At 56.7% G+C, this 22,501-nt stretch overlaps 1 protein-coding gene across 9 annotated transcripts in view; it reads right to left on the minus strand.

The window, feature by feature from the left end:
- Positions 1-22,501, minus strand: part of LINGO1 (leucine rich repeat and Ig domain containing 1) — a 322,019-nt gene that overhangs the window by 122,583 nt on the left and 176,935 nt on the right. Inside the window, exon 1 of one of the 9 annotated variants that reach the window (XM_003811129.6) lies at positions 10,957-11,600. The exons of the other annotated variants lie outside the window; for them this stretch is intronic. Within the exon in view, the coding sequence (XP_003811177.1) occupies positions 10,957-10,962 (6 nt within the window). The 5' untranslated portion in view covers positions 10,963-11,600. Of the gene's footprint in view, positions 1-10,956; positions 11,601-22,501 lie in introns of those variants that run through there. 9 annotated transcript variants of the gene reach the window in all.

A 22,501-nucleotide genomic window follows, 5' to 3' on the forward strand; every position in this document is an offset into this window, starting at 1 on the left:
TTGTCTCAGAAATGCTTTCAAAAGAGATCTTTCTTACCCATTTTACAGATGAGAAAAACAGAGGCTCTGAAAGAGAATTTGCTTGCCCTGGGCCTGGGTCACAAAGCCAGAGGGGGGCAGAGCTCTGTGTCTCCTAGTTGGGCTGCCTGCTCCCAGAGCTGCCTGGTGCCACACAGGGCTTAGACTCTGCAGGCCAGGCCAAGGGAGGGGCTGTCCTGTCAGGGTGGTGCTAGGGTGAGGCCCCAGGGCTGAGGGAAGGCCCTAGTCCTCAGAGAGCTACACCCAGGCATCTGCCCCCAAACCCGACAAAAGCCTTTCCCCAACTTCCAGAAAACGGGGTGTTACACGAGCCACGTGTGCTCAGTGTTTTTCCACCACACTCCTTCCCTGTGCCTGTGGCTGCTGCCTGGGCCTGAATCTCACCTAATGTGGGGCTGGCTGAAGCACAGGATGGCAAGTTTAGTTATTCTAGGTTTATGGTATCAGTATTTCATGGTGCTCCCACTCAGCATTCCTCGGGGACCAGGGGGACCCCCTGCACACACAGGCATGCGATCTGGCATGGAGGCATCTGCCCCACGAAGGCTGGGGCCCAGGGTCCTCTGGGTGCTCAGCCTGGCTGTGTGGCCAGGGCAGTTCCTCACAGGGAAACGAGGTGGGTGTGCACGGTCCTCGTCTTGCCTTGATGCCCGCCGTGCCCGTGACTGATTGGGCAGCAGGAGAGATGGAGCGGGGAGGATGGCAGGCCTGGGAAGGGGGCTAGAGCACTTCGGAAAGTCTGCCCAGGGCTCTGCCCAGATCCACTGCCAAGAAATGATGGGGAGAGCAGGAGAGGGAAAGAGAGAGAAACCAAGAGACACCCAGGAGACACGTGGTGGGTGAGGCTGCAGAGGAGAGGAAGAGAGAGGCAGAGAAAGCAGAGTGGGGGGAGGGGAGAAAGATGGGGACACAGGCTGGGGGCAGGGAAGGGAGAGACAGAGGCCAGAACTTGTCCTGCAGGCACAACTACTTTCCCAGCCCCCACCACCTGTGCATATCAGCCTGGGGCCTGTTAACACAGCCCCGTCCTGGCCACTCCACCAGGTGAGTCTGAGCACTTGCATATCTAGCTGGCGGGGGAGACTCAGAAAGGTGAGGGGACTCACGCCGGATCACCAAGGAAAAGAAGCAAGGCCCAGCCTGGGCTCCTTGTGACTTGTCCTCTCCCCAAGTCCCTGCCTGCCTGAGGTCCCTTCTTTGCTTCAGCTTCAGTATGCGGGATCCGTTTCAGGAAACGATAAAGCGTGTTAGCGGGAACTGTGCCTGCTCAGAGATAACTGGGGTCAAGTGGCCAGGAGTGGGGGCGCAGTGGGGCCCATCTAGAGACGACTGTGATGGTCACCCCAGCCCGGGTTTTTCCTTCTGTCGCAGCGGCCAACCATCCGTTCCCCATGCCTAGAGGCCTCCTACTCGGCCTTCAGAAGCAGCTCAGGGTTTCTCCCTCAGTGGCTCTCCTCTAGCTTGAGAAGAAGCGACAGCCTCTGGCGGGTCCCCTCTGGATCTCCGGCCACCCTCTGCCCACACTGCTGCTGGGCTTCTCCCAGCTCCGCTGGCACTTCTGTGGCCTCCTCTCCTGTGGCCCCCAGACTGACAGCCTCCGAAGTGGGACCGGGCCTGATACAGCTCCACACTCCCAGGCCCTGCCTGCAGACGCGCCCACCTCAAAGGAACAGAGAGAGCCCACCAGACAACTGCTGCGAGGGGCAGGACTCGCACTCTGCTGTCCAACTCCCAACCTAGCTCTTAATGAAGGAAGGCTTCGTGGTGAGGGGGAGGTGCTGTGTGAGCTCAGGCTGAAATACAAACATTTTCCACAGGCCAAGGAAGAGGCAGGGGGAGGGCATTTCCACAAAGGGAACAGTGAGAGCAAAGGTGTGCAGGGGGGAAGGGACTTGTAGCCTGGTCAACTTGAGAGCATCCTGGGACTCCTAATGGCTTCTCTCTTAGCCCAAATCCTGACCCCGGTCCCTGGACTCCTTTTAAAGATGCTCCATTCTGGCTTTCCAGGGCTAATCCCCGCTGAGGTGTGAATGGCTGATAATGGCATAAGGTAGGAGCTGCTAATGGGAGAAATAATTCCGTCGCTGGCCAGTCTAATCTGGGGGGCTGCCTCCTGGCCCATGGGGAGGTGGTGAGGCAACCCTGAGAGTTGCAGTCCTGCGCCCAGGCTGAGCTCCTGCAGGAGAAAGCCTGGCGGACTGTGCGGCTCCACCAGCCGGGGCCAGGCAGCCAGTGTCCGCCGTCTCCCCGGGGGTTGGTCCGCCTCGCCCCCACCTGCCTCCCCTTTCCCCTCCTCCTCCTCAGACCCCCATGGGGACAGAAAAACCAACGTGGAAGAAAACTGAGGTCATGTCCTTTGTCGTGTATAATTATTTTCCTCTTGCTCTCGGTTCTGGCAAAAAGTTGTTGGGCCCCCGGGGTGTCTGTGTGTGAGTGGCCTGTGTGTGTGAGTGTGGTGTGTGTGGCCTCTGTGTGTGTGTGTCTGTGTGTGAGTGATGTGTGTGTGGACTCTGTGTGTGACTGATGTGTGTGTGTGGACTCTGTGTATGTGTGGTGTGTAAGCAGTCTCTGTATGTGTGGCCTGTGTGTGTGTGTGATGTGTGTGAGTGGCCTTTGTGTGTGTGGTGTGAGTGGTCACTGTGTGAGTGTGGTGTGTGTGTGAGTGCGGTGTGTGAGTGTGGCCTCTGTGTGTGTCTGAGTGATGTGTGTGTGTGGACGCTGTATGTGTGGTGTGCGAGTAGTCTGTGTGTGTGGCCTGTGTGTGTGATGTGTGTGAGTGGCCTCTGTGTGTGTGTGTGTGATGTGTGGCCTCTGTGTGTGTGTGTGTGTATGTGTATGGTGTGTGAGTGGCCTCTGTGTGTGTGTGCTGGTTGCCTCTCCTCCCCCACTCCCCGGCCCCCAGCTCCATCGCTCAGGTGCGCTTTGGGAAGCTCCATCCTCTCCCACATGTGCTCACTGGCCTCAGTGCCTGCTGGAGGATGCCGACTGGGCATGGTGTGATTGTCTGCCTGCTTGTCCTGGGTCACCCTAGGCATGCACTCGGCCACCCTGCACTGAAGGGAGGAATGCCCCTGCCCACCTCACCAAGGCACAGCCATCTTGAGAGCTGCCAGCCTTCCGGCCAGCTCGCAGCCCCCGGCCATTTGCAGGATAAATTATGAATTTTAATTGTCAGAGCATCTTAGTGTTTAAAGGCTTCTATATATAGGCTCTGCCCTCCAGGAGCAGCAGGCTTGGTGGAGAGGAGTGAGAGTCAGGCAGGGCTGACAGGAGGCCCATTCTGGATGAGCAAAATGGGCTCCAGCCAGTGCACCCCACCCTGCTGTGTGATCTCGGGGGAATCCTGGACCACTCTGGGCCCTTCCTGCCCCTTGCACAAGGTTGCCCAGTACCCCCAGTTGGATGGGAGCTGTCCCAGAGCTGAGGTGGGGCAGGCAAGTGCCTATTCGGGGGGTAACCTGAGAGAGGCCCAAGGACAACCCCAGTCCTGCACCCCAGTATCTCCTTTCTCATGTCTTGAGATGCCAACCCAGGCTCTCGGGGACAGGAAGATGCCCCTCAAGGCCCCCAGCGCCATCCCCTGCCCAGGCCAGTGGCCCCTTGGGACACGCTTGCCTCATCCCCACTCGTCCTCTCACACCTTCCTGGGGCCCCCAGGGGGAACCCTCTCTGCAGCCCCAGCCGTCAGGGCCTCTCTATTTGGGAACAGCTCAGGCCTGGAAACCAGCCAACCCCCGCCTGGGAGAGCTATAGGCCTTGTGCTTGGGGTGGGGGGTGCCACAGCCTCACAGACTGAGGCTGGTAGTGAGAGGCTGAGGGGTGTGGTGGAACTAGCCTGGGATTTGGGATTAGCCAGAGAGCTAAATAGAATGACGATGAGAATGATGATTGGTAAACCCCTCGTAGGTGGCCTTTGGTGTGCCAGGCATTATTTCAAGCACTTTGCATATAAAAATTCATTTAATCTCACACCAACCCATTGAGGTAAGTGCTGCCATTATCCCCATTTTGCAGATGGAAAAAGAAGAAGCACAAAGAGGTTCCATAACTTGCTCGGGGTCAGTGTTAGCATGATTTGAACCCCAATGGTTTGGCTCCAGAGTCCATGCTCTTCATCACTTCCCTATAGTGCCTCTTTTTTTTTAAAGCTAACACTAACATAGCATTGGCTATGTGCCAGGCATGAACCTGTTTGATCTCCATAACCACACTAAGAGGCTAGTATTATCCCCATTTTACTGATTAGAGAACTGAGGCGCCAAGAGGTGATGCACCTTGCCTAAAGTCCCGCAGTGATGAGTGGCAGACCTGGGACTGGGCCTGAGGCAGTCAGACTCCCAGCTGTCCTGCCCACTCCTGCATACTGCCTCCCTCTGATTCAGGTTCAGGGGCCTGCTGAGCTGTGTCATCTTGGGCAAGTGGCTTTACCTCTGGGGACCACAAATTCCTCCCTGGGAAGTGGGGACGGCAGACTTCACACTGCCCTCACTGCTGGGGGTGGAGAGTTCAGGGAGAGGGAAGGGAAGGGACATTCATATCGAGCACACACACTAAGTGCTTTGCTGAACAACCCCACCAACCCTCACCACGTTACACACCCACTTCACTGATGAGGAAACTGAGGCTCTGAGCCATTAGTTCACCTGCCTGAGGTCCTGAGCTTGTCTGGCTCCAAAGGCATAACACCCTTAGAGACCCTCACACAGATGAGGAAACTGAGGCCCAGGAGCATCAGGGACTTGTCCAAGGTCCCACAGCATCTCTGGGCTAGGGCCTAGGAAGGACCCCAGCATCCCAACCGCAGCCACTTTCTCTCCCCAACATCATACAAGGGTCACATGGCCACCCCATGGCGGGGCTGGGTCAGGGACAGGTGAGAGTTTGGGTTATTTCTGCCTCAAAAGGGGAAAAGATTGAAAAATAACCCTCTAAAACATCACAAACCAAGGTCCAGTGAGTTCTGTATAACATGGACAGGCAGATTATAAATAAAACACTTGCCTCTCTCCTAGCCCTGGCAGTTCAAAGCCCTCTCTACTCAAATTAATCTTGGCCACGCCACTGCCAGAGTCCATTTTTCCAACCTGGTAAACTGAGCCCAGTATCCAGGAGGTGATGGAGCCTCCAGTCAGACACATACAGGAGGAATGTCCTGTTCAGGCACAATGGATGCCACTACCCGGCTGCCCGTTCATAAGAAGCCCAGACTTGGGGGAGGAACTAGCACCTCCGCAAATCTCTAAGGAGCTTATCAAGGCAGAGGCTGCAAAGGTCTACTGCAGGCCCAGAGAGGGGAGCCAAGACCCATGGGTGGGCTCACAGGGAGGCCCATTCAGCTCAGTGTGAGGAATCCGATGAGACATTAGACGGCTCAGGACAGAAGGTCTGCCTCGGTAGTAAGTAAGAAGCCCATCATGGGAGGCATGCAAGCTGAGACCATGGATCAAGGCGACTGCAGGAGGCCTCCTCTGCTGGGATCTACACCTCAGTAGCCCCTCTCAGCTCTGAGATGCCCCCGTGTTGCATCCAAGTAAAGGGACTTGAGATGGCCAGTCCCCGCCCCCCCAACCCCCCATCCGCAGCCCTGCACTGGGCTAGGCAGAAGAAGCATGCTGGCCAGGCCCCCAGCCCCTCCCAGAGGCGAGAGCAGGTTCTCTGCAGAGGGAAGTAGAGGAGGTGGCAGAGAGAGATTAATTCCCCGAAAGGGGAAAAAATAGAAAAACACACACACCACACACCCTAATAACATGTAATAAGAGGTTGGAGACGAGGAACAATGCCCTGGTAATGTCACCCTGGCGGCAATCAATTTGGGTGTCACATGAAATAGGCATAATTATTCCCCCAGCCCCGGTGCTCGTCTTTAACCAGCTCCAGGGGCCCAGGCCCAGGCAGAAAAGGCAGCGTGGAATCAATCGTTGGTGTACCAGGCTGGCAGAGGGAGCTGCTCCAAATTAGCCTGCCAGCACCCAGCTTCTCAGACCCTCTGGGCTGGCAAGGATCTGGAGGGCCTCGCGGGTTGGGGCCCTGCAATGCCCCGGAGTCACCTTGCTCAGCCACCCCTCATTCGATCCATGAGCAAAAGCAGTCAGAGAGGACTCCCCAAGGAAGTGAGAATGGAGGAGGAGCAAGCACACATTTGTTCCATCCGGGGTTCATTCCCTGGGTCACCAAACTCTTATTAAGTGCTCAACAATGCCAGGCTTCATGCCAGGTGCACAGGGGGGCTGTGCAGGAGGAGGGGATGCTAAAATAATGAAACACAGGCTCCCTCCACCTCTTAAGCTAGGACGACTCCTTCCCATCCTGGGGTAAACACAAAGCCTCTGGGGTTCCTGGAATTTGCTGTCCTTTGTTTGCATTAAACATGCAGGGACTTAAGCCCTTCTTGCTCCTCCTTCATCCTACTTGCTTGTGGAGTCCTCCCTGATTGCTCATATCCATCCCAGACTTCAGGGATGGTAGAGACAGCATCCCCACAACTGGGGGAACGGGTGCCAATGGGATGACTGCTTAGTGAGCACCTAGTACACACTGGCTGCTGCCCATCTCAACCCACATTTCATATACCAGAAACCTTGAATTCCAGAAATGCAAATCAAGGGCATCATGAAATACCATCTTACATTCATTCAATCAGTAAAAATCAAGGCCCCTGACAATACCGAGTGTTGATCAGGATGGGGTGCAATGGGAACACTCATCTCCTGCTGGGGTGATGCAAACTGGTCTAACCAATTCGGAAAACACTTTGGCAAATATCCTAGTTACGAGTGAATGCGAACATGCCCTACAGGCCAGCAATTCTGCTCCTAGCTGTGTGCCTCAGAGACACTGCATGTTGCCTCAGAGATGGGATGAGAAGGTTCCTGGCAGCATTGTTTGTAAGAGCAAAAAATGGAAATAACCTAAATGTCCATTGGTAGGAGAATGTTAATTACACTTTTAGGATCACATGACAGAACATTATACATCAGTGAAAATGAGCTATATCTACTATTATTCACAACAATATAGATGAAGCTTAAATGTGATAAAGAAAAAAGGCAAATTCCAGAGGACTGCATATAGTTCATACTCTTTTTATAAAGTTCAAAAATAACTAAAACTGAACTACTTATATATGTTAAAATATATAATTTTAAAGAGGCAAGGGATTGTTAAATACATAATTTAGAGCAGTCATTGAAAAAGAGGCAACGGGACGGGGTGTGCAGGAGCACATGGGGAGATGTACATCATTACTGGATTGCTGGTGTTTAAGTTGGAGCGTAGGGTAACAATGTTCATTATAGTATTATTACTACTACTACGATTAATAATAAATGCCTCGATTAATTAATTAACAGGCTGGGCCTGGATTAGTGAGTAAGAGCCCCAGCCCAGAGGTCAGGAAGAAGGCATTCTAGACTGAACCGGAGGCTTGCAAGCTGGGGACTTACAGCAAGTCACTCGCCACCTCTCTGGCTGTGTTTTCTTGGGTATAAAATCAAACCTCTGCACCTACCACCTACAAGGATAAGATCATGAGCATATCACTGATGTAAACTATGAGTAGCTAGCACTTATTACAGGCTTACTGTGTACCAGGCAGTGTTCTAAATGTTTTGCATATGTTAGCACACCTAATTGTCACGACCTCCCTTCAGGTGGATACTATTGTTACTCTCACTTTATAGATAAGGAGACAGGCCCAGAGAGATTAAGTAACTTGCCCAAAGTCACAGAACTAGGCAGTGGTGGAGCTGAGACGTAAGCCCAGACTTTTGGCTCCAGGGTCCACATTCTTAACAACTTCACTATGAAATAACATTGAAGAAACTGAACACACACAAGTAGATTGTTGTCAGCACAGCTCTACTGAGCCCACAGCACCCAGGGATATTCATTCGTTCGCTTGTTCGTTCGTTCATTCATTCATTCATTCATTCTTCCATAACTAAACAAAGGTCAGCATCAAGAATGCCTTAAATGTATTGGGAAATGAACCTGCCTTCTCACACTCTTTCTACAAAGAAGCTTCCCTGATTCTGGAGTCCCCTGCTCTCTGTGTCTCTGCAGTCTGCTACTTCCCTAGGACTTAGCCAGTCTCCCTCTCTTCCTAAAGCACCTCTGACAACCTCAACCCCCAGGGAGAAATCTCACCCTTCTCCGAGTGCCTGTGTGGGCTACTGAGTACCCTGTCTGTCTCTTCTCAACCCCTGCCTGGGGCATCTTTGACATCATCTAGCTCTGTGCATTCATGCACAGGTAGTCCTTGCCGCTAGCCAATAGCTACTCCCTTGTACCTCCAAGGGTCTGTCCCATCCCAGGGGCCAGGCAGGAGGGCAAAAGGAAGGGTACTAGGATTGCTCAGCGTGTTCAAGGCAGATCATGCTTAGCCCAGAGCCGAGCAGGCAGCTTGGCTAGGATGTGCAGAACAAATGCATGTGTGACTGGGCTGGTACAATATTCAGTGCAAACAAGTGTGGTTCTATGCTGTGGGTGACTGGAGAAGGAGGGGCAATGACTTGAAGCAGGCAGAGAGGCTTCTTGGAGGAGGGGGTCAGGAGAAGGAGAGGAAAGGACCTTTTGTGAGGGGATGCAGGGCCAAGCCAGGTGAGGATTGGGGGATACGTGGAGGAACTGGTGGAAACAGAACAGAAAGCCTCCAGAGACTAACCATGGAGGTGGGTGGGGCTGGAAGGCCACTTCCACAGAGTGCCACACACAGGACAGCTAGCCCAAGAGACTCCAGCCAGCAAGCTAAGGCCCTGACTCTGAAACCACCACACCTACTGCCCACCGCCCCCCACCCTTCCCTGGCTCCACTTCCTCTACCCTCCACTGGACATGCTGCCTCATGCCTCCGTGGGACCCTGCACGAATGACTGCACTGCCTTATCTCCCAACAGGAACACGCCCCAACCCCAATTGTGCTTCTCCAGATATCTGCGGCTGAAGGCGCCTGAAGAGCAGCACCACACATGAGCCCTCACTGGCACCAGGGATCCCGTCTAGCCTCATGCAGAACAACCACCCACCTCCACAAGAGGTTGTTTTTTGGGGGGTTGGGGTGGGGGAGGTGTCCCTCTGGGAGTCTGGGTTTTAGAAAACAATACCCAATATAGGAAAAATGGATGCCCAGAGGACAGAGGATGAAGATGAGCCCAGATGAAAGAGGACTATCGCAAGGGGTAAGTCTCTCCACCTCCCTCCCAGTCACACAGGGCCCTTGGCTTTGAGCACATGCCCATCCCCCTAAAAGCTGGTTCCCACTCTTTAACTCCAGACCCTGGGGAACACTGCAGCTTTAACTAAGCCCTACCCAGGGGCTCACACTTAAATTGTCAGGGGGTGGGGAGGGGGGCAGAGACAAGAACACCACAGGGTGCCTGTCCCTGCCTTCTCTAAGCCCCTTCCAGGAGGGGCAGCTGGGTGCTGCTGGGATCCCCGATGTGAGTCTGTGCCCTCTTTCAGCACGGTTCCAAGGAGTTATTGGTCTCTCCCCTGTGCCACCCTATACCCTCCCTCCAACCTCGGGCCACGGGTAGAAAGCAGGAAGGACAGGCATGCCATCCCAGTAGACCTGCTGCTAGTGCCTTCCCAGAGGCATGAGGATTTTGAGCTCCTTCCTGGCTTATACAAGGACAAAGGGTCTGGGAGCAGCTGGCCCTCTTCTCACTGACACTCTGCGCTGGATCTGGGGAAGCCCCAGGCTCTCTGCCGCCTGGGTGTCCCGGCTCATTGCTCCCTGGGCATGGGAGGCACCAGTGCTGAAGCCGCTGGCATAATGACCAACAGGGTTGAGCCCAGAGCCGCGGGCCAGGCTGGGCTATGCGCCCTCTGGCTGCCCAAACCAAGCAGAGGACTGAGGGAGGGCTGGGCGAGCAGGAAGGGGCTGTCCAGATGCCACAGCCCCCACCTCAGGGCCTCCTGCACTCCCACCCCCTCAGGGCAGAGCTCTTCCCATCCTCTCAGGCCCCCTTCTGCCCCACCCCAACCCCAAGGCCTCTGAGAACAAAGAGGAGGTGCAGGCACAGTCAGGCTGGACCGGGCTGGGCTGCGACCCCAGCAGGAACCGGGAGGGGGCTGCCCACTGGCCTGGCCCCACCCCTCCTTCTCAAAGTGGGATCCGCCCGGAGGGTCACATCTCCTGGTATGCCTTGAGAGCAGAGAGCCCACAGCCCACCCCGAAAAGGGCGTGAGGGGGAGCAGGAGGCTCCCTCCTTACCTCCCTCTTCTCAGCTGGTTCCCACCTCCCACCCGCTCTGCCTTAGAATGAAAAGTGGGGCAGGAGGAGGTGAGAAGCCCGGGCTGAACGCAGACAAAGGGGAGGCCCCTAAAGGGTTCCTGGGCGCTCCTGGTCCTCAACTCCCTTCCTTCCACTCTCCCTACTCCCCATCTCCTTTTCACTGGGCAGGAGCTGGAAAGGGGCGATGCTTGTGTGTGGTGGGGAGCTGCCATCCAGGCTGGAGCTTGTGGAGAAACCCAGCCCCTGACCTGTGTCCACCAGCTAGGGAGTGTCTGGTGCTGGTGGGGGCTGCCTGGGGGTACCTGGGGTCCACGAAGGGAGGTACCCACCCAGGGCTGAGCAGGGGGCTTACCCTCTAGAGTGACCAATACTCAGAATGGGAGGGGGGACAGGAAGGGGAGACCAGAGCAGGGCTGGGACACCCGTGGGGGCCCCTCCCCAGCTCCAGGCTCCCAGCTTACAAACCCGGAATTTGTTGGGGTTGGAGAGAGGGGAGGTGGAAAAGGAAGAATTTTCATTTCTGAGGCTTGAGGGGAAATCAGGCCTATGACCCCAAAGGAGGTCTGGGTGGCACCGAGGTGCCCTGCAACCCCAGGAGGGCGCAGCCAGGGCCGATGGCGGCCCCCAGGGGCACTCGCCACGGGGCTGCCCGCTCGGGGCTCGGCCGCGGCCGCCTGGCTCACCTGCATCTCGGGCGCGCCTTCGGTCCGCTCGGCTCGGTCACCAATCGCATGTCTCTCCAGCCGGCCCGGCCAGGCCCCAGCCCCTGCCCAGCCCCCTCCTCCGTTTCCTCCTCCTCCGACACCTCCGCCCGGCAGTCCGCGCGCCCTCGCGGGGCTGGCTGTCCGTCTGTCCGCCCCGCGCGGGCGGGAGCCGAGCCGGAGCCGGGACCGGGGCTCGGGAGTAGGGAGGCGGGAGGCTGCGGCCCCGGCGGGCGGAGGGGCGGGCGCGCTCAGGCCGCGCGACAGGGGCTGCGCGAGCCTGCTTCTGCCCCCTGGGCCGGCCCGGAGCCGCCGCCGCCGCCTCTGCCGCTGGGGCCGGGGTCGAGGCCGGGCGCGCTCCGCCGCGGGGCCGGGGCCGGCGGGCAACGGCCGCGCATGCTGCTCGGCGCCCCGCGTCAGGAGAGGGGCCGGAGCGGCGCGGGTGGGGACTCCGCGCCCTCCGGGGCCGGGACCAGGACCCACCGCCGCCGCCGCCTGCGCTGTCGCCCGCCGCCCGCTCCGGCTCCCGCGCCGGCTCCCGCTCGGGCTCCGCGCTCTGCAGCGGCGCGGGGAGGGAGCGCTAGGAGCGAGCCAGGGAGGGAGGAGGGATCGAGGGAGGAGGGAGCGAGCGAGCGGCGGGAGCCGGGCGGGGGAGGAGAAGGCGCGGCCGCAAAACCTGGTGATGGTGGTGGTGGGGTGGGGGGTGGTTCGTCTCCTTTCAGCGGAGGGGGCGGAGAGCGAGGGGCGCCCCAGCCGCTGCCCTGCACGCTTAGGGCAGCGAAACAGGCAGGGGTGCGCAGGCGAGGGGCGCACCAGCCAGGCGCTCCAGCTCTGCACACGGCCGCGCCCCTCCGGGTCCGGGGCTCTGGGCGGGTCCCGGGCCAGCCGGGTCTCGGGGAGTCCGGCGTGCGGTCCTCCCTGGGTGTATGCGCGCACACCGTTGTGTGTGATTTTGTGTTGCCACATGCGTGTGCATGTGAGCGCGCGAGTGTGTTTACACGTGTTAACTGGGCTGTGGACGAACACACGCACGAGGACGGACAGGGCTCCCCACACGAACAGGGTTGTTTGGAGGGCGGCATGGGGAGGCCGACCGGGAGCCCCCGTCCTGGCCCTGTCCCCTCCTCTCGAAAGTCCGCGAGGCTAGAGGGCCCACATTCTAGCGCGGGAGGGCGAGGCAGGCAGAATGGGAAGCTCCAGGGGACGGCGAGGAAGCCGCGCTGGCCCGGCAGCTCTACCCAGGAGCCGGGGTCCCCGCCCAGCCTGGCTTCCTGCCCAGCAGAGGGCGGCAGGCCTCTCTGGCCCGCTCCGTCCGGAGGCCCTGCACCCAGTGGCCAGCAGAGGGCAGCGCAGAGCCTCCGCCTGGGCTTGACTGTTCCCTCCTCCCGGAATGGTCCCGGGGATCCTCAGCTGGGGCCACAACTTCAGATGGGCCCAAGGAATGGGACCTCTCCTCGGAGATCCAGAGCCTCCTTGATCCTCAGATACAGAAACTAGGCCAGCAGGGATGTCTTGGCAAAGCCTGCAGAGTAGGTTACCACCCTCAGGACCTCACCTTTTTCCCTATACTACCCCCTCCATCTCCTTGAAGCCAGATGCCCTTTACCACCAAGCCAGTTTTATTAGAATAACCATCAATGCTGACACCGCCCGGCACGGCCATCCCTTCTCCCCTGATGGGAACAACCCATTAGCACATGAATACTCCTAATAGCTTGAGTCCACAGGGGCAGCTGAGGCTGGGGGAGGGGATCTAGCCCAAAGCCTCTCGGATTCTGGGGCAGACGCTGGAATCCCAGTTCCAGTGACACCCCCTCTCCCAGGAAGCCTGCGCAACATCATTGCAGAGATGCCTGGTTGCCACAGAGGGACCTCTCCCCACCCCCAACAGCACCTTGTTTCTCCGCTGTTCAGCCTCACACACAGCCCAAAGGTTTGCACAGACCTTCTGTTCCAGCTGCACCATTTCTGGGTACTTCTCAGTCTCTCTGGCACACCGTTGCTCTGGAAAGTCCTGTCTGGAGCACTTTCTCCTGTCTCCTAAGTCTATGCCCATCCTCAACCTAGGCCTAGCTAGAGCCCCCTCCTAGCAGGTGTCCATGCTATGCTCTACTGTGAACTGTACGTTCACCCTCCAGCAACTCTAGGGGAGGCACTATTGTTCCCCTGTGACAGAGGGAGGGAAGCCCAGGCCCAGAGAGGTTCCAGGCTCTGCCCATGGTCACACAGCCAGCAAGCCACGGAAAGGGAACTGGACTCGTCTTCTATGGCTGAATGGACCAGCAGGGGGCAGGCTCGGCAGAAGGACTTACAGGTGGGAGGTGAAGCAGGGAGGCCAGCACAGGAGTCCCCCTCCCTGCCAGAGCCCAGCGCAGGCGACTCCCCGGTCCCTCAACTCCGCGCTGCCTGGACCCCTCCCCAGACTCCCCAGCACCCCCACCCCGGCTGTTTGTGAGCTACCCGTGCGCTCCCGCCCTCCCGCGCCGCCTCCTCCCACCAGCCCGACAGGAATAGACGCTCGCTGGCTCCTGCGTAAAGGCTCCGCCAGGCACCCGGCGGGCGCGCAGACCCGCTGGGGGGCGGGGGCGGGGGCGAGGGCTATTCCTGGTGCGGTGACTGACGCAGGCAAGGCGCGGCCACCACATCTCTCCGCCCCCGACTCACCTGGTCCCTGCCTCAGTGATCTCGGCGGAGAAATGGGGGAGAGCCCACTCATTCCACCCCGCTAACCCCCAGGTGCTACCGGAGGAAGCTGGGGTCCTAGGGTGGGGTATTTTGGTGCCCACAATGATCCCTCCGCGCCTCGGAGGCAGCAGGGATGACCACGGAGCTGTGTCTGGGAGGAAGAGCCTCTTGGCCTCGGTTCTCCACTGTCAATGGCATCCAAGCCATTCCCCCTTCCCTTTGTCTCCAAAAGACATGACCCCTCCCAGCTCTCCCTGTTTTATTCCAATGGAAACGACCAGGAGCTTTGGGGGAACAACTTGGAGGATAGGCCTTTTTGAGGGTCTAGTTTGGGCCTGGTGAGAGTACGGGTCCCTGACATTGTCACCTAGAGACTCCAGGAAAAGGGGGTCTGTCACTGGGTCCCCACCCAGTTACCTCTGCATGAGCTGTGGAACAGGCATCTCTCCTATCCTGCCGGGTGGGGTGGTTCCCAGCAGAGTCCTCTCAGGGGTCCCAGGGCCATGGAGAATGTGACACACCGGGATGGCCTAGTCCAAGTGTTCTCTGGCACAACCAGGGGATCATGTCCAGGAGCTACAGTTGAAGAATGTTCCCCGCACCCCAGGCCTTTGTGCCTGCTGGACCACCCTGGTGGCGTGCCTTTTCCCTGATTTCTACCTGTGCTTCAAAACCCAACCAAGACCCATCTCTTCTATTCCTGTCTCCTCTCCCCAGACTGAAATGACATTAGAGGCAAGGCCCAAATCTTTTCCCTCTATCCTCAGACTAGGTGCTCCCAAGAGCAGGTCTGAGACTGCGTGTCTCATAGGTGGGCACACAGCAGACCCTGGCTGCAGGCTGAGAACTCAGCAAGTCCCAATAAAGCAGGAGCCAGTGGCTGGAAGGAGCCAGCCTGACTGCTCACTGCAAAGTGGAGAAGCTGGAATGGGTTTGCCGGGGAACACAGGAGGAGGGGAGAAGGCCCTCCACCATGTATTCAGCCCTTACTATAAGCCAGACTCAGCCACACTTCACATCTTCGTCTCTCTGCAAGATTGGCATTGCTGTTCCTACTGTACAGATGAGAAGACTGAGGCTCTGGGAGGGCTGGTGACTTGCTCAAGTTCACTCTGTGCACGAGTTAGAACTGGGCTTTGAAGCTCTGTGTGTATCTAATGTTAGTCCTGCTCTCCTTTCACTCTGAGAGGCTAAGGAGGCAGGAGGTGGAGCTGGGGCAAGGACCAAGGGTCCCCCAGGCACAGAAAGGAGAGGGTGGCACACACAGGCCTGCCTCCATGCCTGCTCTATGCTGGTCCTATCCACTGGCATCCCAGCAGCTCGCAGGGTTTTACGATGATGATTATTTCTGAAGGCACTTGAAATTAATGACGGCTCTAAAATGGCTGGGACAGCAGAGTCATTGCTGAGACCTCTAATTAGCAAGAAAAACGGAGACCAGGAGCCTTGGAGGTGAGTGGGGGTTGGGCAGCTGGCATTGGGCATGGAGCAGGGCTGGGGGAGTGAGGTGGAGCCAGCATCCAGCTGGGGGGCCCTGTGGAGCTGGGTGCTCAGGTGGACCCTGTGTTCTACTTTATGCCACAAGTTAACTTGTTAACTTGCTGTGTGACCTTGAGGGGGTCACAGCCACTCCCTGGGCCAAAGTTTCCCCAGCTATGCAATGAGAGGTTGCCCTGGGGGGGTCTCTAAGCTCAGGGCTCCTTGGACGACCCTGATCCCCTAAAAGGCTGAAGTCCAGAAGGTGGGAGCCATGTAGCCTCCAGAAGCCACCACAGAGACCCACAGCCCTCCATGATGGGGTTGCTGAGGCCGCTGTGTAATGAAGTACTAGGCTAGAGTGAAGTGGATTGAGAAGTGGCAGAAAATCCATAGGTCAGGCCCTGCGCTGGTGCACTGTGGAGGCCAGACAGGGATGGAGGCACCTGAGGGGGCTAGCGGGACAGTCCCTTCTTGGAGGTGGTCCTGGAGATGTGGCTCGGTATAGAGCCTTCCTGCCCCCTCCTGACCCCCTCCTCAAGAGTCAGAGCGGACTTGGGGACACCAGCTTCCCATGTAAGCATGTCACAAAGGGTCAGGCCTGAGTATCTTAAAGGAAAGTCCCTCATCCAGTGCTGCCCAAGTCTGGATCCTCCACATCCTGCATGGGGCAGCCAACATGGGGAAGGCACAGGGGCTCACCTGGAGGGGTTCTCTCCCCACAGTGGCTGGCCCAAGTTGGTGTGGAGATATGCAGGTTCCCAGGGAACATCCATGGTGGGTGGAGGCTGAGGCCAAGACTCAAGGGCAAGGGTGTGTGGGAGGCCCACCCCCGTTAACTGGGGCATCCTCTTCCCTGGCATTTACTTCATGCTTGTCTTGTCATCGATAGCTTTCTCAGCCCCTCAAATCCTCTCCCCTTCCAGTTCAGGTCCCTGTGTGTCCCCCTCCTTCCAAAAACCTGCTGAGAACCTCACCTTCCCCTCGGGCGGGGCTGTATGTCCCTGGACACCTTCCTGAGTCTCAGTTTCCTCCTCTGTAAGATAATGTCGGTTTCACGGGGTGGTGTGAGGGTCTCATGGCTTAACGTGTGGCTGGTATCTACCTGATGCTGATGTAGTAGGAGCTTGATAAATGCAGGTATTTTTAGGTGATCATACTGACTGTCATGGTCACTGACTGCCTCCTGACCCCTTCTCTTTAAAGTCAGGGCTCTATCCTAAGGTTCCTTTCAGCATTCCCACTCGGAGACACCTGGACCACATTCTCTGTCGCCTGAGAATCAGGAACACCCTGAGGGCATGGATTCATCTTGTCTCCTCCAGTTTCCACAGCCAGCCCACAGCCCTGATTCCAGAGGGTCTGATGTCTGCAAATTACACCTGACTGAAGTCTCTTAATCAGGAAGGCCCAGTAGATTCCCCTAGAGAGGAGGGCCAGGGCATGGGGGCAGGGATACTCTTGAATCCATACTTCTTACTCCCTCTCACCATGGGGCACCCATGCCTCCAAGGAAATGTTTCAGCACCAGTGACAGGTCACTTGTCTAGAAGCAACGTAGTCAGCAGCCTCCCCTACTGGGAATCTCACTGGGAATCCGGGGAGGCCCAAAGGCTCTTGGAGAACTCAAGACAGAAGCCCTGGCAGAGAAATGAGGTCTGGGCCTGGCCCCCACTCAGTGCTGCCACGGCCCTTCTGCACTGGGTGGCCTGGCTGCTGTGTCTACAGTGGCTGAGAAGCAAGAAATTGGTCTGGGACCAGTCCGTAAAGGGCCCCTCAGCACTACCCCCACCGAAGTCCCCCCAGGAAAACACCCAGTGTTCCTGACCTTGAGTTACTGTGGGATGCAGTTAGCTGTTCTTAAGAAGTCAAGGAAGTGTGCACTCCTTTAAAAAAAAATTAGATTAGGAGCAAAAACAAAAAAACAAATAGAAAATGTAAGATCACTCCCTGGCTCCATGGGAACTTGGGCTCTGTGCTTGGCAGAGAGGCTCCTCCTGAGAGCCTGGCTTGGCTGTCCCCATGGATCATGTCAGGGGGAATTTGAGCTAATGTGTGCAAACAGGCAGCACTATTAGCAAATCCATTCATTAAACGCTTGCCTTAAGTTCTGTTGTGCAGGAGACTTGTTTATTAACTTAAGTCGGAGCCTGTTATTAAGTCAAAGGCAGCATAGTGGCTCGAAAGGTGCCCAGCATCAGGGCCAGGCAGTCTTGGGTTCCAGTTCTGACTCTGTCTCTGACTCCTGTGTCACCCTAGGCAAGTCACTTTACCTCTCTGAGTCTCAGTTGCCCAGTGATAGGCAGCCCCTAAGAGGACTCCCAGTGGTCCCTGCCTTCTGGTATTGCCCTGCTTGTGTAATCCCCTCCCCTTCAGTGTGGGCTGGATCAGTGGACCCACTTTTAGTGAATAGAATATGGCAGAAGTGACACAATGTCACTTGTGAGATTAGATTACAAAACAACTGTGGTTTCCATCTTGGGTACCTTTTCTCGATCACTTGCTTTTTGCTATGAGGAGGGCCAGTTGCCATGTTATGAGAAGCCCACATAGAAAGGAACTGATGTCTCTAGTCAACCCCCCATGAGGCCCTGGGACCTTCCAATCGCCACTTGAGTGAGCTTGGAAACAGCTCCTCTTTGAGTTGAGCCTTGAGATGACTGAAGCTCCGGCTGATGTCTAGATGGGAGCCTTGTGAGAGGCCCTGAGCTACAGGTACCCAGCTAAGCCTCACCTGGATTCCCAACTTACTGAAACTGGGAGGTAATAAATATTTGCTGTTTTAAGCTAAGTTTTGGAGTGATTTGTTAGGCAGCAATAGATAATTAAACTCATGCTCCATCTGTAAAATGGGTATAGTAACTCCTTTCTCCCAGTGTGGCGAGGGTATTGAGATAAGGCAGGCAAAGTGTCTGCTCTCAAGGGGGGCAAGGAATGGCCCGGCAACTTGGTGGTTATCCAGTAAAGGTGGAAAGATGCACACCCTACGACCCAGCAGTTCCCCGAGGCATGAGCACACGAAGGCAAGCAGAGGAGTGCGCATGGCAGGATTGTTATAGTGAAAAACAGGAAATGGCCTAAGTGCCCATCATCGGGAAAAGGAATGTACAGAACACGGTACATTTGCACAATGGAATACTATGCAGCAGTGAAAACAGCTATGTTGGAGTTACTTGCATCAGCATAGGTGATCTCATAAACACGATGTGGAGGAAAAAACATATTGTACAAGGTATACCATTTATCTCAAGTTTAAAAACAAGCCCCAAGCCCTATAAACTGAATATGGATACCTACGAATATAGGAAAAGTATTAAAACATGCAGGACAGTGATTAACACCAATTCCAGAGGACTGTCACCTCTAGGGAGAGAGAAGGGGAGGTGGCAGAGTCAGGCCTATCCTGATCCCCACACTTTGAACCCCACACCATGAGCAGCACGGTGGTTCTAAGTGTGTTATCCACTCACTCAGCAACCCGCTCAATCCTCTCAGCAACGCTATGGGCTCCCTTCTATTACTATCTCATCTTACAGTGGGGAAACTGAGGCACACAGAATCCAGGGAGATATTCCTGGGCTTTCCAGCCTAGCGGGAAGCCAGGACCTGGTTCCTCACTCTGTCATTAACTTGGAGGAGTCCACATTATCTCCCTGGTCTCAGTTTATTTTTCTGTGACTTGGGAGACACTCACTCCTTTCCCTAGATAGGTGTGGCTTGAGAGACTCGCAAAGTCTTGATTAATCAACCTGGAATATTTGCAGAGACCCTGTGAGCCAAGCCTGGTCCCAGCTACATGGCAGGGGAGACTAAAAACAAGGAAGTGTGGACGAGAGAAGGCGTAAATAAGACAATTCAATCCAAAGTAATTCAGTATGGTTCAATTTCACATGGGCTCAATTCACGGACAGACAACGGGTGAGGTTAAGGATATTACTTGACCACCTCTGGCATGCTAGGCCACATACTAGGTGCTTTTACAAATTATATAAGCCTCAATCACACCCTGTAAAGTAGGGACTGTTATTATCCTCATTTAGCAGTTAGGAAACAGGATCAGGGAGGGTGAGCAACTTCCCCAGGTCACACTGACAGCTGAGATTGTCAGGATGTACCCTCCCTCCATTCTGACCTGTCCTCTGTTTGGTGTTGGGGACATAGACGGAGACCAGGCCTTGGTGCCCACTGGGGAATCTCAGCACAGACCAGGAGAGTCTGGAGGAGTCCAGAGGAGGTGGAGCAAACAGGAGAGGCTTCCTGGGGGAGGAAGGTGAAGGCGAATGCTTCAGTGGGCTCACTGGTGGTGAGGCAGGTGGAGGCATCCATCCATTCCCCTCCTCATTCATTCATTCATTCATTCATTCATTCATCAAATGCCAAACATTTGCCACAGTTTTCTCTAGGCTCCAAAGCCCATGGTCTGGCAGGCAAGACTCAACCTAGTGTGATCCAGGCTGAGGTGGGAGAAGTGGGGGTGGGGCTGCACACACACAGCAGGCAGGTCAGACATCCAGGAGGAAGCAATGGCTGAGCTGAAATCAAAGGATGAGTTGGGATCAGTCAGGTACACGGAAGGTAGAGGCTGGTGCTCCAGGCAGAACAGCAGGTGCAAAGGCTGGGCCCTGGGATGGAGGGGAGAGACAGCCAGCCCTGAGGAAGGCCGCTGCTGGCCAAGGAGGTGCCAGCTCAGCTGAGAGTGGGGTGCGGGGCTGAGGCTGCCACCACCTCTCGCCCAGGTAGGGTGGCTGCCTGCCTTCTTCTCCAGCTGATGGGTCCCCATGCCATCTCAGCCCTGTTGGGTAGGCTGGGTCCCTCTCCAGAGAGATTAAGAGCAGGGGAGTTTGAACCATAACGGTGCATGTAATTATGTGCAAAAACGAAGGAGGGCTCCTTAATAATTGATGGTGGGAGAGAGTAAATATCAGCAGAGGCACCCGGCTGCATCACCCCGGCCCGTCTGGCTGGGACCCAGGGCGGCTGCTTGGCCACTAATATGCCTATAAATTATTGAAGTTATAAAGAAGAAAGCAGGTGTCATGTCACACCCATAAACAGCTTGTTAGCTAAGACTAACGAAGGGGCGGCCGGCCTCTTGGCACTGCATGGGCTCCCCCTACACCCTCCCCAATTACAGAAGGAGACAGATGAGGAGTGGGCGTGGTAGGAGGCTGAGAGCCTGACTGGCCCCACACCCCGTCTCCCACCATCTTGACCCACTGTGGAGTCAGGTGGTGCTGGGAGAGAGAAGAGGCCCAGAGACACAGAGAGCCAGAAACGGGGCTGTGGCTGTCCCAGCACTGTGGGTTCAGATAGCAGCTGGACAAACCTGCGACAGAGGATGTCAGAGGTCCTGCCCAGCCTGATAGGCTGAGGCCAGCTGGGATGCTGGGAAGAACTAGACACTGGGGTCAGACACTCAGGTTGCACATCCCAGGGAAGCCACCTGTTGGCGGAGTGGTCTTGGGTAAGTCACCTGCCCTCTCTGAGCCGCTTTCCATTCATGCCACCTGGGGATACTCATGCCTATCTTGGAGGGTTGTGGGAAGGGTTCTAAGAGCATATGCATGTGACATTTCTTGTGGACAGTAGGCCCTCAAAAATGGGGCGCTCCTCCACCTGTGCCTTCCACCCCCATATCTCAGGGGCTCCTAATTAGATCAGGCCTAATGAGGCTTCCCTCTGCCTGGCTGTTTACGCTCCATTAAGACCTGAGTCCAGGACAGCAGTGGGAGGGGAGACAGCTGCGGAGGGGGAAGGTGTCCAGTTGCCAGGGCTTGGTTCATCCTAGGCTTCACCATGCATGGGGGACACCCACCCCCAGGGAGTGGAGGGGGGAAACAGAGGCAGGCCTCTCGAGTCAGAGCTGCCAACAGGGAGAGGCCCCATGGTGTGGGGAGAGGGAGAAAGGAGGATAGAAAGAACAGCTGGGAAGGTTGGCATTTTGGCTCCTCTATGTGAAGAGCTTGGAAGCCCACTTCCCCTCAGGCTGGGGGTCTGCAGTCTCTGAGATGTTCCCTTCCAGGCAGCCTAATTTGGACACTTAGGTGCCCATGGAGTGCTCAGCTCTGCCAAGGGCCACACGAAGGCCAGGAGGGCAGTCTGGGCCTAGGGAAGGTGCCCCTCTCCCCAACCTGGCCCTAGGAAGCCCTTCAGAGCCCCCATAGTCTGCTCCATACCACACAGGGAGCAAGGCTGGGACCGGCACTTGGGCTTGGGCAGCAGACAGGTTCATCTCCGGGTCCGGAAATCCCCCAGCAGGGCATTACTTCTGCAAGTGGTTCCCTTCTCCCAGAGGAAAAGAGGGAATCCCGAAAATTCTTATCAAATACGCTTTGAGCCTCTTCTCCCAGGGGTCCTCTCTGCACCCCTTATCTCACTTGTGCAGCCTTGGTCTATCCCGCTGAGGCCTCTTTGCAGATGCACAGAGAGGTGCCTTAGCTGCCTGAGGCCATGCAGCGAGTCAGCACGGAAGCTTGTGGAGCCTGGGCTTGGTGCCTCTCCCCACACCACTGGACTTAGCTCTGGGAGGAGACAGAGACTCACACTCAGCGCACTCTCTGACAGCCACTGTGGTGTGGTGGTGTGGCATTCCCAGGAGCTCTCTTTCTGCCCAAGAACTCCCCGTGCCCTGGACACCTCCCTGTCTGTCACCTGCTTATCAGGGTGAGGGCAGCTGGGGCTGGCACTTACAGTATCAGTTGGGGCGGCCTGGTCAGATAGGGGATGGAGATGTCTTTCAGGTCCCCTGGATGGTGCTGGGAGCAGGACGGCTGTGTGGGCTGGACCAGGCAGGAGAGCAGGGCTGTCCACAGGGTCAGGGGAGACCCAGGGCCCTGGGGCAGGACTGGGGACAGAGGCAAACCTCAGGGTAGGGAGGTCCGCAGTGGGAAGGGCCCTCTCCCCTCCCCGTCTAGGTCAGACCTTGAGAAGGGCTGCTGGGACACCAGCAATGGTCCGGTTACAGGGAGGGGCCGAGAGGCCCATGGGGCATCGGGGTTGGATGGCGGGAGGGAAAGCTGGGAGCCTCAGGCCTACAGAGCTTCTGCAGGGGCTCTCCTGGCTCCTTGGCCTGCCACCCCCTTCCCTGCCATTCTCGGGCATGCCATCCCTTTGGTTATGGGCAAAGTATCCGAGAAACTCCCTCATCACAGGGGTGGCATGGAGGTGGGGGTACTGAAGGTGGCCACCCCAACACCATGGTTCAGGGCTTAACCCCCAGAGGGCAGCACCCACAGCCCTGGCCCAGGGGCAGCAAACCCAAGGGAAAGCTTCCTTCCCGAGTCTGGTGCCACCTCCAGGGAGGACACTTTTCATTCCCACCTCTTCCTGCTCCAGCATGGGAAAGGGCAGGGGGTGACAGCTGTAA

Source organism: Pan paniscus, chromosome 16, assembly GCF_029289425.2.
Source record: "Pan paniscus chromosome 16, NHGRI_mPanPan1-v2.0_pri, whole genome shotgun sequence".
Classification (NCBI taxonomy): domain Eukaryota; kingdom Metazoa; phylum Chordata; class Mammalia; order Primates; family Hominidae; genus Pan; species Pan paniscus.